General features: G+C 43.4%; 1 protein-coding gene across 2 annotated transcripts; it reads left to right on the top strand.

Moving 5' to 3' along the window:
* Positions 1 to 3,384: 3,384 nt before the first annotated feature.
* LOC116322321 (bcl-2-modifying factor) lies at positions 3,385 to 15,256 on the top strand. Of its 2 annotated transcripts, none has more exons than XM_039603480.1 (5): positions 3,385 to 3,626; positions 5,571 to 5,768; positions 6,402 to 6,604; positions 11,085 to 11,197; positions 12,393 to 15,256. In XM_039603480.1, the coding sequence occupies exons 2-5, from the start codon at positions 5,597 to 5,599 to the stop codon at positions 12,406 to 12,408; spliced, it is 504 nt and encodes a 167-aa protein (XP_039459414.1). In that variant the 5' UTR covers positions 3,385 to 3,626; positions 5,571 to 5,596; the 3' UTR covers positions 12,409 to 15,256. The 2 variants fall into 2 exon arrangements, 1 of the variants encoding a protein (XP_039459414.1); XR_005609409.1 differs by having other exon boundaries at positions 3,388 to 3,626; positions 11,085 to 11,341.
* Positions 15,257 to 15,956: the final 700 nt, after the last annotated feature.

Here is a 15,956-nt window from a genome sequence, read left to right as displayed (position 1 = left end):
AGTGAGAGGGAGAAAGAGGAGTTGGGGTGGGGTGTGTTACGTGTGAGAGAATGCAGAGGGTCGGCCCCAGCTCCAGCTGTCCCAGGGTTCATTGATCAGTGATTGAAGACAGCTCTGCTGACAAGATTACCAGCATCTGCCCTGCACTTGATACCAACATGCCTACTGGAGACAAATTAGCAAAGACCTGGATACAGTATACGGATAATAGTATATAACAAATTCAGGTGTTTTCAGTCCCATCTGCCACGGATGTGTAATATCAAGCACTTAGCCATGCAGTCTGCCTTTAATAACATTTGTGAAAGTATGGGTTGTTCACTGAATTTGAATGTTAGGGCGTCACCATCGCAACAAGTGGGTTCCAGGATCAACTCTAAGTCTTTATAGAGCCTATACATTGCCTGACATCATTGTCAGGTATTGTGAGCATGGTGTATTATGTGTTAATTACTGTGTAATTGTGCCCCAGGGGTTTATATGCAATGCTGTCCAATAGAAACCTGGGTCCTTGCTCTTTGTTGCTTTCAGTTTTATTCAGGGACAAACATATTTGTTGCCTCCAGTTCTTTGAACATTCCCTCGCATCCATTCTGATAGCTTCAGCATCGTAAGTTAAACATTTTTATGATGTACTTGGATTTCCAATTACTCTGTAATTTGTGCTTTTTCTGAGATGACCCGATTTAAAACCTCTGATAATGTGACAGTTTCAAGAGCTATCATATTGTCCCAGTTAAAGCATCTGTGAAAAAGCCTCTGATTGTTGTTTTTGTGATAAAAAATAAAAAGCATGAGTATTCTCTGCAGGTGCCTAATTAAACTGATCAAGATGCAGTCCTCTTCCAGCTGAATCTAGGTCATTTCTACCAACACTGAACAAACACAGGCATAAAAACTTCTGAAATTATAGTCTGTACATGTAACCTGTACTTTTGTTCAAACACTGTGGCGATCAGAAGTGGAAAACATAATAAATTATACTTGGGCAAATGTTGACATGAAGCCCACCTTTTGTGGATTTATAGACCCACAATATAGTGCAGAATTCAAAGTGTCACATTAACATAGAGGTACACAGACCACAGTTTTAAAGAATATACTTATCAGCAGCATCAACAAAAGCACAAATGACACGGTTTAGATGTCTTCAGCTGCGAGTGTGGTACACAGATCTCTCATAAAGCCTTTCATAGATGTTGACTTCTCCCTTACATAGTTATACAGTTTCACATCTATTACATATTGAAATCATTCTAAAAATGACTTCTTTACTGCAGAGTCTATGACAGGTCAGAGTGACCAGCAGAAATGAATATAATCCAGTGTCTGACAAAATATTTAACTAAAGTTTAGCTTGATATATATTTTACTTTTAGCAAAAGTCTGGTTTCTCTACTAAAGTCTACTCTGCTCTCTAAGGTACAGGATGTGACCTCCCTTTTCAAGTAACTACTGAAACATAGATATCATACTATAGTGACTTAATGCTGTTCAGTGGTCATGATATTGATTAAGGCGGCTGTTGCTGGCATTAACATTAATGTTGTGCAGGTGTGTCTCATGCTGGAAAATTATTGTGCCAATAAGAAACTGAGTCTGTGAATGTGAATACACCTACAGTACCTGTGCAAAAGTTTTCAACCAAACCTCATTTCTTTATATTTTGCTTCTAATGAGCCAATAATTCTTGTAACTTTAAAAGTGCTCTTGAGCAACAGTTCTCCAGACTTTCTGAAGCCCTTTCTAAGTTTTTCTTTGGATATTGACGCAATCATTATAATAGTTCAGCCCTTGGACCTGACCATTTTCACACAAATTTGGTATGCAGTGTGTCCTTAAAGCTGTCCGTGTCCAGGAAATTCGACGTGTGGTGGACAAAAGAAGAAGCGCTAGGCGCAAAAAAACTATGTGTGCGCTGCCACTTTCCATGCAGCCGGCCCCCTGAACTATGTTTTTCCCCTGCTGTGGACTCTGGGGTTTTTTTTCTTTTGCTCCGAGCCCTCCATCCTGGACCCCCCTCCATCCCCTCGGGTCTGGTGGTCTGTTGTTTTTGGGGCTGTCTGGAGCCAGCCCTTAAGAAAGGGTATTGTCATGGTCCTGAGTCAGTGACCCAGTAATTTGTGTACAGTGTCTGAAAGTCAAGTACTTAAGAAAAAGGGGGGAAATCTAGCAAAGACCTGACACAGGACCTGAGAGATGCATCTGGACCTTAAATTCATTCATCTACTGTTTGCTAAAGCGTCATCGGAAATGGTTTCAGTGGAGTGGTGGCTGTAAAGAAGCCATTCTTAAGGATGGGAAATGGGGAGGTGTCCCAAATTACACAAGAACTGGACTGAAAATCAGAGATTACAGGTTCTATGAAGTGAAAATCCAAATGTAAAATTTGGGATTTAAATCCTTGTCAATAATGTACAGACGAGTTCAGGAGGTTCAACAGTGAATATCTACAGCTGTCTGTAAAACACAGTGGAGGCTCTGTCATGTTTTAAAGCCCCACTTCAGTCAATGATGTTGAATATCGCTGCCATCAGATTTCGAATCTGGCTTCATTTTTCCGATTCCAAACACAATCTGAAAAAGGATCGTGCAGGAAATGTAAACCTTGGATAGAAAAACACATCAGTCATGGCTTTGCTGCTCCTCACAGCCTGAACCTCAACATCAGTGAACCAGTGTGGCATCATCTTGACAGAGAACAGAACAACAGGCAGACAGCATCCAAAGAAGAGGTCTGAATGTTCTTCAAGAAGCCTGGAGAACTATTCCTGTAGCCTACTTTACATAAAGATTACATAAAGATTACCTGAGAGAGTTCAGGCTGCGATGAAGAAAAAAGATAGTTACACCAAATATTGACTGTCAAGCTTATTAGGATTATAGAACCTCTGTTCTATAATCCTAATAAGCTGTGCGTTTCAGTAGATCACTCTACCTATTTCTCATTTTCCTTGCAAAATATAAACAAATGAAAGACATTTGCACAGTACTTACCATAGAGAAAAACACGGGATACAGCATACTGTGAAATATGCTTCGAGTTGTAATCAACTTTAATTGTGGGCTGAATTATTTCAGCAAATTCTCAAATGTCAGATAAATATATTAATATATAGCTGTCAGGGCAAAGAACGGCTGAAAAAAAACCGCAAGATGACAGCCCTATCTGACCAGAGTAGCCAGATGATCAACAGTAGTAGCGAGAAAACGGTCTCGTGCTCTGGGGAATTTCCCCTTCCACGTGTCTGATTACACGACTGAGAAGGCGGGATAACAACAAAGTCGGCTATTGGTTGCAGCACCCATATGTAGCCGGCTCTTAAAGAGATATGCTCTATCTTCGCTTGGGAGCAGGGCAAGTGTGCCGGAGGGAAAGCAAGCCTCTTTAAAGAGGGTTTGTTTACTAATTTTTCGCGCCACGCCCCGGTGGTGGAGTCAGCTGACATGCCTGCAAAGAAATAGGCTGCTAGCGCTTTTCCTCGCAGAATGGAAGTAGTCGTGGAGGCGATAAGGACTAAAGTCGTTTGACTCAGCAGGATTCTGAACTCTTAGGCTTTTTTTCTTTTGTTTTCTTTTTGTTTTCCGGTTATAGGACAGTCATTACAACGAAGCCGATCTGTGTGGTAAGTTCACGGGAAACACTTTTAAACGCTGTTAAATGTCCTCGTCCAGGGCGCACTCTGTCCACCGGAGCGAGCTGATTACATCAGGTAACATGCGCGTCCTTAAAAATAAGAACCGACAGCGCAACGTGCCGCTGCCTTCCATTCGCGTCTGCATTCATTCGCCCTACATTACTGCACCTAACCAACGGGCTTGTCTGCTCATAAACGCGGTTAAATGTACTGCCTGTCATTCACCCAGCGCAGATTTGAATTACACCGGCTTTCCCGGTTCGCTCAGCCCGGCTGGGTGAATGGACTTCAGACCGCGGGGCGCCGAGTGCGTCCCCGGGTGCTCTGTTTAAACGCAGTAACGACTGTTTTCTTCCTATAATGAAATGAATCAGCGTATTACACATATGCCCACTCTTGCCTTTATTTCACGCCACTACAGCTGTGTTTTTGCATGTCTTTTTCGGTCAAATTTCGGTTTAAAACTCGCTCTGCTTTATTTCTATAAATGTGTGGTGAGTGGCCGAGCTGTGAGCGTGAGAAGGCTTCATTTCTCGGTGTGAGTAATGTTACATAAAGCCGATGCGGCGTGGTGGAAGGCTCTTCAAGCCGTTGGATTGAAACTGTGTCAATAACAGAGCTCCTTCGCCACCACCTCCACCGCCACATCTCTCCCTCCTTCCCCTTTGTTAATTTGTCTGCAGCAGGGGGAGCTACTGTCTGACACAAACATGCAGCTCACTGCCTGGTCAGTAGAGCAGTACAGACAGCAAGCCTGTGTATCTGGAAGTTGAACCTAAGGTTTTCTCTCTCTCTCTCTCTCTCTCTCTCTCTCTCTCCCTCTCCCCCCCTCTCTCTCTCTCACACACGCACATGCCCATGTTCTTTCTGTGTGTTTGTCAAAACAAAGCATTAAGTGGCTTTACACACAGGGTTTATTGTGAACGCACACAGTATATCGTGAGGTCTGGGCATGCTAGAGCCAGGCCAATCTGCTTATGCTGGGTGAAGAAATGAAAACTCCTTTCTCGGGGAGCTTGGCAGGCTGACAGACCAGGGAAGGGAGAGTGGCTTAGGATTATCCTCAAAGACTGTCATTACCCTTTTGCTGTGGATCCTAATTTGGAAGTGTGGTAGTAGTCTAACCCCATAATACAACTGCAGTGGTGACTTTGAGTTTTGCCAGTGAGGCCAACTTGAATTTCACCCGTATTTTGATGACTGTTTGACCCACTGTATTATTCAGGGCTGAGCGCAGTCTAGTATTGACTCTGGAGAGTTTGCCAAGTGCTCCTTGAGATTCTTGCCACACTGCGGTGAGATGGGTATGATGAATCATAATGAGGCATTTTATTATTGTCATCAAATATCTGCTCTAATATCTATACAACTTTCATATTTATATACATACGGTGCAGCGATACTGTTAAAATACCAACTATTAGCGAAGTTAGTAATTATGGGACTGTTATTGAAACCCCCACCCATGTGCTTAGCAGAGACAAAAGATAATCTACCTCTTATTTAATCTAGGCAGCAAAGTCCTTTAAATGTATCTGTGGCTCAACTGACTTGCCTAACCACAGTGAATTGTGTGGTTTCATCACTGAGTTGAGCAGAGCCATTTGTCTAAATAAGCACTGAGATCTTTGCCACAAATTAAGGCAGACCGTTTGCTCATTTTCTCTTCCCCAACTTATCCACTGTGGTTTTATTGATTTGAGGGCACTCATTATAGGCCAGACAGGTTGTCTATAATGATAATGAATGCTTTGGAGGAAGGAACGAATAATGAATGTGTCTGAGATCATCTCATCAGCTCTTAGTGCGGATTTCTCCAAGGTTGGATTCATTAGCGAAGGGAACTCGGGACGGCATGCCCGCTGGAAGACGAACTACACGTGTTCGGCTTTAACCTTTTCTTTGTTCTTTTCCTGTCACGTTACTTTTAAGGCTGCTCGTCTCAAAGCGCACCCCGTATGGACGATGAGGAGGACGATGTGTTTGAGCCAAAAGCCAACTGTTGGCGCACCACATTCAGGGAGATAAAGTGTGAACATCGAGGCACACAGACACCCGGTCCTGCCCTGGTACCAAACAACGGCATGCTGCCCTGTGGAGTCGCAGAGGAGCCCAGACCACTCTTCTACGGTGAGGCTGACAACATACCATATTTCAAAAGAGGGGAGGAAAAGGGAACACTGCCTTGTGCGTGATAACCGGTGTTATAAAACCGACGCACGAGAGCACAGTGCGAGACTCACCGTGAGGGATGGTTAACAGTGTTACTGCACTGATCTCACCCCTGGCGCCTGATAGTCGTCATCACATTCACTTTTATGGTCTGTATGCAGTGTACCCAGCTGCTTTGCTATTCAAAAGGCGCCAGACTGGCATTGTGACTGAAAGGATATGACAGAAGTGCTCACCTGTGCAGCAACTCTTTGGAGAGTTGATTATCAGTGACACCAATTACTCTGGTGCCATAAACAAGCAATCATTCCAGAGGAGCTCTATAACTACTAGTCATGTGGGTTTATTTTGTGAAACTATTAAAGGTCATTTAAAAAAGACAAAGGAAACACCACAGCTGGGTAAACTGTGGTTATATAGCTGAGCAACCTGTTTGCTGAGAGGCACGTTCTGCAGTACTTAAGGAGACTGATGGATCTCCTTACCTGTGTGTATAAGAATGGCACGCCCGGCGTCATTGCTGTATTGAGATTATTTTGCTGAGCACGTGTTGTTTACAAAATAATAAGCATGAGTCCTGACACTCGACAGGTAACGCAGGTTTTCGATTGCACTTCCCGGCACGCTTCGAACTCGTCGGGGATCACAGAGCGAGGCAACAAGAAAGCGCGGAGCAGCAAAACAGCATGGAGCGCCTGCCCCGGCAGCAACCTGCGGCTCGCAGCGTGGAGGCCTGCATCGGACAGAAACTCCAGCTCATAGGAGACCAGTTTCACTGGGAACGCCTGCAACTGGTGAGGAGGATGGATGCGTTCGGCTGATTGTGCAATACTGGGAGACAAACGGTGGCGCCGGATGGTAGTGAAACAATCATGCTTTTAGTGGCTCACATTAAGTGTGGAGGGCAACCCGATTCTTTTGACAGTTTTCAAATTTGACTAAGTTGCAGATTGCTCCCTGTGCCTGATAACAGGCAAATACACCTTTATTGTTTGGGTTTTTTTGTTGTTTTTGTCAGATAATCTCTATGTGTGCTATCTGAGCCGGTAAAATTAGAGCAGTAAAGCCAAGAAGATACGCCAACGTTCTGTCAACAATATAAGAAACAAAAGACACCATAAAGTTAAATTTGCTGCCATCAAACTAGAGAGGAAACTTGTGTCCGTGTGCGAGTAAGCACCTCAGGTTAAGTGTTTATAAAGTCGGAGCAGGGAAAAGTTAAGTCCACACATTAGCCACATCATCCGCAAACCTTTTTTTTGTTGCTTTTTTTTAAATCAATATTTGGATCTCATTTTGATCTGACAGAGATTAATTGTGGGTCAAAAGTTTCTTCTCTATTATGGTGCTCGCTTTATATTTGTTTTGGAGAGGCCATACGCATGCAGAACTTTACCCCAGTATCTAACCCCCACCCCCTCTGCCCCTCTTTTCCCTCAAGCCAAAGACATTTCAGAACAAGGACAGCCCTTCCCCCACTTCACCCCCCCACTCCCACCCCACCCCACTCCCTTCCCCTGCCTCCTCTTCCTGTTTATTTCTCTCTCTCTTTTCCCCTGTTTCCTTAATGTGCTCTGAAGGCTGTTGGTGTGGAGGATGCCTGCACTCAAACAACACACTGTGGTCACGGCGACAGTGTCCACTGCATCGGCATACCGCTGCTGTTTGGGTGTGCTGTAAAAAAATGTGACATGCTTTTATTTCTTTATCTTTGCACAGACCCCCACCCCCCCATCCCCACCCCTCTCCAGGGAGATTTCCTGCAAAGTGCAAGTACTTTTGTTGCGCAGGTGGTTAACAGTCTTTACACACATATTTATTTCACACATTTATACACGCACATTTATACACGCACACATGCACGCATGCTGATACATCCAGGAAAAAAAGCAGAAGTGGTAGAAGTAGGTAAACATGTTGTAACCCGAAGCTCCCCACGTGAGCCCAGAGGGGAACAGCTGTGGTTCCAGGGAGTCTCAAGGCAGCCCCTTCCTTTTGCGAGGCGCAGCCACAGGAGACACACACGCACACCCAAAAAAAGTAGTTTTCTCAGTCATAGGCAGACTCCAGAGGTGAGATCCATAATAATGATGGTTTAAGGATGTATACTGGGGGGGATGGAGAATGGAAATTGAACCTCACATGATCAAGTAACAACTGTCCTAAGCTGTCTTAAAAACTCACTGTGGGGAAATGGGATGTCCTGTGCACATTAAAATATGTATATATATATATATAGTCTTTTTTTCTTTTTAAATTTAGACTCTAACCTATGAGACCGCTTCTGATTTTTCTCATGCACTTTATCAAACAGATGTTATTTATACCTCCGCAGCAACACAGCATGACTCATGTATTGTGACACGGGCAGACACACACACACAGACGGTCAGACAGGAGGGTTGCTATGTGTGTGCGACCAGGATCTACTGACGCACATCGGAGGCAGGCCTGGGTCAAGAGATGAGGAAGTGGTTTGTGCTCACTTTGCTGGTTGAGTAAACAGCAGAGAGGACAGTCAGAGTGACAACCGTCCTGTAAAGTCATGTCCTGAAGACACATATGTCTAGTGGATATCTGATAAAGGAAATAATGTTTTTCATTTTCTTTTGTTCTCCAAACATAGCTGTGCTTCTGCTACTGTGCTAAGTGTCTTTGTGGTTTGCTGTTATTGAGGGATGTTTTTACAACTCAAACACTTAAGTGTGGTTTTGGATGCGTGATTCAACTGAAGCCTCTGTAATTACTATTTCTAGTTCTGGTTGTGCAAGTTATTGTATTGTGCGTGCATGTGTACATGCTCATGCATGAATACACCCATACTTGTTTTTCTGCTTTCTGCTCTTTTGCCGTCTCTCACTTCTCAGTATCGCACGGTCTGGCAGTTAGCACAAAAAAAAAAAAAAACTCTCGCTGGATAATAGCGGTACTGTTTGCCAGGTCTCATTCCTGTTGCTCCTGTCAGTAGGCGAGTTATTCAGCGCAGACACTTGTCCCAGAGCAATCTAAATGCCTTTGACTGCCATCATTTTTGATGGATTTTGGTGCAACGTGGCTGCCGGTGCTCTCTCCATGGGAGCCCGTGGCCCCTGGCGAAAGGAGGGATTAGGTGGCGCAGGGAGTGCTGGCGGATGCTGACAGATAAATTGCTCCTCAGTCAGAAAGTGCTGGAGGGGACTCTAAGGTCCCCAGAGGGATGGCTGACATTAGCCGGGCCTGCCATTTGAGACACGGCAATAATGGCATTCACAATGGCAGGAAGACTGATTCAGCCTGCGCAGGGCAAGGAGCAGAGTTAGGTTTCATCCCCATGTTTTTTTTAAGGGAGACGACTCCTGGTGCTTTCGATAGGAGGTGTTGAAAGCAGGGTTGAATATCTCCTCCGTGTGTGCGCGCCTGCACGCTTACGTGCAGCGGTTGTCGCTTTATCTCGTCACTGTTCCAGTGAGGGCATGGCACTCTCTCCTTTCAGCACTTGTGGAAGGGGAGGGAGGAAAGTGGTGCTGGGAGCAGTGACAAATGGTATTTACTTTTCTTTCATTGTTCTCTGATTATTTGTGTTGACGGGAACGTCTGTTTGTGCTGTTGCCTATTAACTTGTGCAACCGGTATGTTCGCATGATACTCGGCCCTTCTCCGGTCAGCGATATGACTGATGCGGGGCTTCTCGCTGCAGAGGCTGGCCTGTTTGCTCAAGTGATAAGGCAGAGCTTGCGAGCAGCTGGCTTGACAGACAGCTTGCACTGATAAAGCACATCAGGCCGGTGTCAGCGTGACGACATAGGGAATCTGGCTCCACTCTGCTTCTCTATCGCTGGCTAAATTTAGAGCCTCATTTTGACAGTTGGTGTCGTGACTCATGACTAACTTGCAGCAGGCCTGCACACACCTCCTTTTGTCACTCTTGCTGTTTTTTATTCTCTCGCTTTCTTTGTGTCTAGCTTGATAGAGTGGAGGGTGAACGGTCACAGGGGGCATTCTGGTTTGGACTGTAAAGACGAATTCGCTTCTCATGAAACTTGACTCATTTTGACTCCTGCAGCTTTTACGCTCTGACAGAAAAATCCTCTCTCGTTAAATATTGACATAAAATATTGATATAATTGCATACATGCAGTCACCCCCCACCCCCCTTCTCTTTCATGGCAGAGCCGGCCTCGTGTAACTTATTAAACTACAAGTGTTCAGGCATGGCGGCTTCCAGCGATGCAACATTTTGTGCTTTATAATAAATACCACCTTTGTTTATTCAAAGTAGACATTACACTATTATTATATCCTTATCAAAATATCTCCAGGGCAAAACTTAGACATGTCATAATGAAACAACTTCCTGGTTGTGTTTGCCGTAGCGCTTTTACCTCTATTTTCAGGTGAAAGCAAGTAGAATACAAACCTACTGCGTGGAAACTGCTAAAGCTTATGCAACACCCTGCAATGTTCACCACAGTGTGATAACGGTATGGAAACCCGGAGGCTTATCGCAGTGGCAGTTCTTGACTGTTAACTAGGTCAAGGTTTGGACACTATTCGTGTAAATATGGCGTATCTAATCGCTGCCTTAGGATATTTTGGCTTTTGTAAACAGTAATATAATGTTATCAAGACAACGTAGTACACTTTCATGCATTGTTTTGAAAAAGTAATTTTAAACCCCCCCTCCAAAGTTGTTTTCAGTTTACGGCCCTCTTGGTCTGAAAATAGCCTCGGCACTATCAGGTGTAGCGGAGTCTGCCTTTCGTCCGGGGGATGAGATCTTCAACTACTGTAGCCCTCTCGTGCAGACACGCGTGTTTTTCCACAGACTCCCTGCCTCTCATCAAGAGCCCTCTAATCCCATTTGGTGCAATTATCTTATCTCAGCTACTCAATGGCAGAGATAGCATTATCCTCCTAATCGCACACAATCCAATTGGCTCGCAAACCTGAGAGAGTCTCCTCCTGAGCTGCTGGCTGCTCGTCTGTGCCAGGAAGATTAGAATAAAAAAAAGTGTGACCGTGCGATAAATGTGTTTATGGCTAGGAATGTCTGTAGGGAAAGCCCGGCTCGCGTAAGGGATCCTGCACACAAAGGGAATCCTCTCTGCTAAGTATCGCTGGGAAGCGGAGCGGAGTGCTGTGAAAATATCGGCGTCTCGTTACGTTTTATGCTCGCTGTGAATCAGCGTCGGTCGCCGACAACATAAACACGACGCGAACCCTAAATAATGGCTGTGTCTGGTGTTGTGTTTTGAGTTTCTAACTGTTGTGTGTTTCGTCTTGTTTTTGTTTCAGTATCACCGAAACCAAAGGAACCAGGGGCCGATGTGGTGGCGCCTGGCCGCGGCCCTTCTCAGCCTTCTGTTTGACAGGGGGTTCATAGCCGGAGGAGGGGGTGGAGGACGGAGGTGAGGCGACCTCGTCCCCCGTTTTCCATTCATCTCTGTGAGGAACTGGACTCTTACTGGCACTGTCTAATCTAACACGGGTCTGTTTGGGGGAGAAAACAATTGAGGTCACCGCGGGACGGAGACAACCAACTTTTATACCAGGTTGTGTTTTGGGGGTTTTTTTGTTGTTTTTTTTCCTTCAAAGAAGATGCCATGTTGCTCTGAGATTCCACTAATGGGCAATGTTCTTTCTTTTTTTTTTTTGGCATACCTGTGGTGTAGTGGTTTTGTACAGTACATTGTTCTTGTTCACTTTAATGACCTCTCACAGAACCTGGGAATGCCTTATTCAGTGTCTTCTGCCAGAATGAGTATTGAGCAATTTTGACAGGCAAGAGAAGATGGTTAGGAAGTGAAAGGAAACGCAGAGGAAGTTTCCCAGGTGACCAGTCAAGTCGATTTTTACTAACTTCCAAAGAGGCGACTTCTCAGAACAAAAGCATTTTGCACCTCACCTCAGTGGAACATTTATGTTTTCTTTATTTTATTTTTTACTTTCAGTTTGTCTTTTCTCCCCCCTTGGTTTTCTTTGAACACGAATTCTTGGTATTGTTCAAAAATACTGGGAACAGTAGTTTCTGTGCGTATGAAAGTGAGCGCACGGTGATATGTCATCTGAATATCTTTTAATATGCAAAGAGAGTCACGCGCTACATGTCAGATGTTTGGGTCTGCTGACTCTCTGGGTGGAGTCTGCACTTCTTAACGTCACCGTCTGGTCAAACAAGCCAGGTGACTGCATGCAAACTTGCCAGACATCAAAAAGAAAGTGAAATGGGAAAACAAGGCGTGTGCACTTGGACATCTTGTGTTGTTATTCTTAAAATCCTTTCACTTAACCTGTGTTTTTACTGGGTTTACTTGTCATTTTAGCCTTTTTCCTGCAACATATCGGTGGGCAAATGACATCTGGCATGTAGCGCAATACACAGAGGTGTTTTCACGTCAACGTGCCGACTTTTGCACGCATGCAAACAACTATTAAAGGTCTTGCACTATATTAGAACACGAGTCAATCACGTTGTTGCAGATATTGTAACACCTAAACCAGCTGTTTTATTCATTTAACTTGACCCTCGTTCCCAGTATATTACTCTGATATTCCCTTTTGTGTTTTTTTTCAATGTGTTCTTTTTCATTTGATTGTTTTCAGACCTCCATGCCCTTGAAGTGGAGCTGTGGATCCACTGTTTTTGCACTATACCACCCTTCAAAAGATCCGAATGTTGACAAGCTAACCTCTGTCTCGTATGAAGGTTTTTTGTTTGTTTTTTTTGGTTTGTTTATTTGTTTTTTTTCATTTACCACCTGTTTCCTTACCACCGCATTTCACATTTATCCATTCACACTGTGTTGAGATGAGTAAACAGTGTTGAGGCCTGACTGAACGCAGTCTGGAATCCGGGTTGGATGACGCTTCTCGAAAGATCGCTCGCGCAGTTTTTCAGACCACACTGAAGAGTTGGACAGAGACACGTTGGCTCGGTTAAAAAGGTTTTGATTTTTTTTGTTGTTTTTTTCACGGCCCCGCTGTATCTGCAGAACATCAAAACAATATGCCGAACCCAGTGCGTAAAATTAAATCTCTCAGGCCACCTTTTATGGGGTATTATATATTGTCATTGGTGCTGAGATCCAGATTTGGGATGTTTGAGCACATATAATCACCACTGACTCAGCAGACGGGCAGTCTCTGAAACGGACAAAAACAGAAAAGAAAAAGTGAAAAAGACTGTAATTATTGTTGAAATATGAATATGTTTAAAGACACTGTCAAAGATGCTGTTTGTTGTTTTGTTTTAATCTTCTTTCATTGCTGAACCCAGGCCAACTTTTGGACCCAAGGAGCAGTACATATCAGGGGTCTGTAATTACTTGCTCCTTACAATGTGTCAAGTTTATCACTGCATGATGATTAGGTTCTTTTTTTTTTTTAGTTCTTGTTTTTGGGTTCTTTTTTGGGTTTTTTCTCAAGATGTCTCAGGGACAGACTTTTGTGGGCTACTGGTAACCTTGAGAATCTGTTACATGGTTAGAAGAAGAGCTGTTCTCGCCGATTAATACGTGACGAAACCCCCTCGAGGTGTTGTCGATTCTCCCATCTCCATTTTAACCTAGATCTCGGCCAACTTTCTCAGCACACGCTTCTTAAAGGTACCGTTCGACTGAGGAGTTTGAGGCTGACTTGCTGGCTGTGGTGGGGACGGAGCTACTGAGCGTAGTAGTCATAGGTGGTGCGAGGTGCACTGAATGTGGTTGTGGTTGTAGTTTCCTGCGGATCGTGAACGCTGAGCCAGTCCGTGTAGCTCCCCGTCTCACCATCAGCTCTTGACTTCCTCTTTGTGCTGCTCCTTCATTACATGGTTGTTGTTCATCGGTTCACTTTCTTTGTAATTTATTTTACTTTCTTCTTCTTTTATTTATTTCAGTGTATTTGCCCATTTCTACTGTATACACCTGTGTGTGCAATTACTTCATTGTTTTCCTTTTTTCTATTTTGGTCTCCCGGACTTGTGTACGCTTCGGCTGTTTGGCTCTGTGGAGAGCAGGCTGGCGATCGTTACGCCTTCTTCACCTTTGGAAGAACAACTACTGTATTCATGTAGTTACGATTATTTTTTAAGTGGCGGCAAGCGTCACTGCTAAGCCAATCATCTAAACCGAGCAAACATGAATTCGTGTTAAGTACAGGTGCTGCTCTTCACAAAGAAGAAAACTACAGACTACAGATGAGTGTTTGATACTCAAATTTCCACCATCCAAAAATGACATCTTCCCACACGACCTCTCCCTCATAACAAGTAACAACAGACATGACATTAGACACAAAAAGGTTGCTTTCCTTCTCAAGTCACGGGGCGTCAGTTTACTCGTATGTGTTCAATTCTTTAATCCTAATCATTGTGTTGTAATCAGTATGCACTGGAAAGTACTTTGTATCTGTAAATCCCTTAGGTTTCTTATCTGTTGAGTGTTGATGTATAGTATATACTCTGATTTGTTCTCCTGAGTTGATCTCGCCACGTGTCAGGCATATTCGGTGCAGCGAGCAAGTAGGCTCGGGTGCGATGGCCCAGTTTGATTTATTGGAAAGGGAAACAAGCCACCATGGTGCCCTGTATAATTTTGTTAGAATGAGGTTCCCGAGCCTCAAACGGCATACGTGAGCGCAGAGAATCCCAAGAGAGAGCGAGAAAGAGACATGCGTATTTTATTGAAACCGTCAGTGTCTTGAATTTTGTAGTCCACTTTATATAAATTTGAAGTTGTTTTTTTTCCTTTGAGGAAAGTTTTGAATTTTTATAAGTAATAACATTTCTTCTTCGTGGTTTTTCTTAACGTTCTTTTTTTAAAATTGTATTTTCTTAAGAAAAGGGGTCTGCTTTTATAAGGACACTTCACGCTTGTAAAATGACTTTTAATACCAGTAGGATCCTTTTTGAAGTCAATGAGATCAAGAGCATTTTGGGTTTTTAGTTGTTTTTTTTAAAGACAAACGAGCTTGCGACATTCCTTGCACATCTTACTGTCCTGTATACACAAAACCAAATGAATTCATGGTTGCGGTTGATTTTGCTCTTGAGCTCGTAACCATGAAACTGTCCTTTCTTTTTACAGAACTGATAAAGTGTAAATGTATTTCTAAAAAAAATTTAAAAACAAGACAAAAAAAAGAAAGAAAGAAAAAACCCTGGAATATGCCTTTAACTGCTCAGTTTCAATGAAGTCTTGATTATCACACACTCTCTGTATACCAAGAAATGAGACCCAGCGAAAATGTAGCATTTTTGTAACATTGACTGTGTGTTTTCGAGACTCTACTGTGCACTCATTTTTATGTTTATATACATTTTTTTTCTTTTTTTGGTTGTTGATATAATAATGGAAGTAAAGACAATTTGTTATGTAGTGCAATATGCTGTACATGCGGAGCTTTGCTCTACAAATCCTTTTTTTTTCTTCTGGATTTCTTGTTGCTTATTGGTACTTTTTTTCAATAAAATTTTATTGAAGGTGTCTACTCGAGTCACGTTCATGTTTGCAGGTTACCCGCAGCATCGTCGGCTTTACATCCGCTTGTTTTAAAGGCGAATGTACGGTGGCCTGTGAGGTCAAACGTTCTGCAGCGTAAGAAGATATCAGCAGACAAAACGCACACAACACAAAGGAAATCGGAAAAAAAGTGTTTTAGGGGAGACAATAATGTGACGGACCAGCTACAGAAGTGATAAGCTAACAGTAAACAGCTAATAGCAGGTATATCTAGTTTTATACGAATCATGCGATTATAACATATATTGCTTTGCATGTCTTTCTTACTCCTAACACCGACGAACCCTCCGCTTCTTTTATGAGTGCCTCAGTGCGATCCTTCGCACATTTTCTGCAGCTGTTCCGTCACATTATTGTCTCCCCAAAGAAACTTGTTTTGTTCTATGCGTGATTTTCTTTTAACATTGTGTTTTATTCAGCGTACCTTGTGTTTTTGCAGCAGTTTTCTTTTTATATTTTCAATATATTTCTGGGGGGGGGGTTGGGTGTCTGTAGCTCAGGATTTAAAGCAGGTCATCTGCTGATCGGAGGGTTGGTGGTTCAATCTCGGGCTCCCCCAGTCTGCATGCCACATATCCGTGGGCAAGATGCAAACCTCAAGTTGCTCTCCAGTGCATCCAGTGGTGTGTGACTGTTAGTTAGAAAGCACTTAAAAGCATAGAAA

The sequence above is a fragment of the Oreochromis aureus genome, linkage group 19, assembly GCF_013358895.1.
Source record: "Oreochromis aureus strain Israel breed Guangdong linkage group 19, ZZ_aureus, whole genome shotgun sequence".
In the NCBI taxonomy this organism is placed as follows: domain Eukaryota; kingdom Metazoa; phylum Chordata; class Actinopteri; order Cichliformes; family Cichlidae; genus Oreochromis; species Oreochromis aureus.
Note: the sequence above shows the minus strand (reverse complement) of the source record. Positions and strands in the feature narration are given on the sequence as shown.

Excerpts from the sequence above, each read along its gene's own strand:
- LOC116322321 (XM_039603480.1), top strand. The coding sequence starts at position 5,597 with ATGGACGATGAGGAGGACGATGTGTTTGAGCCAAAAGCCAACTGTTGG. Across the intron at positions 5,769-6,401 it reads GCCCAGACCACTCTTCTACG|GTAACGCAGGTTTTCGATTG; the intron begins GTGAGGCTGACA and ends GACACTCGACAG. Across the intron at positions 6,605-11,084 it reads ACTGGGAACGCCTGCAACTG|TATCACCGAAACCAAAGGAA; the intron begins GTGAGGAGGATG and ends TTTTTGTTTCAG.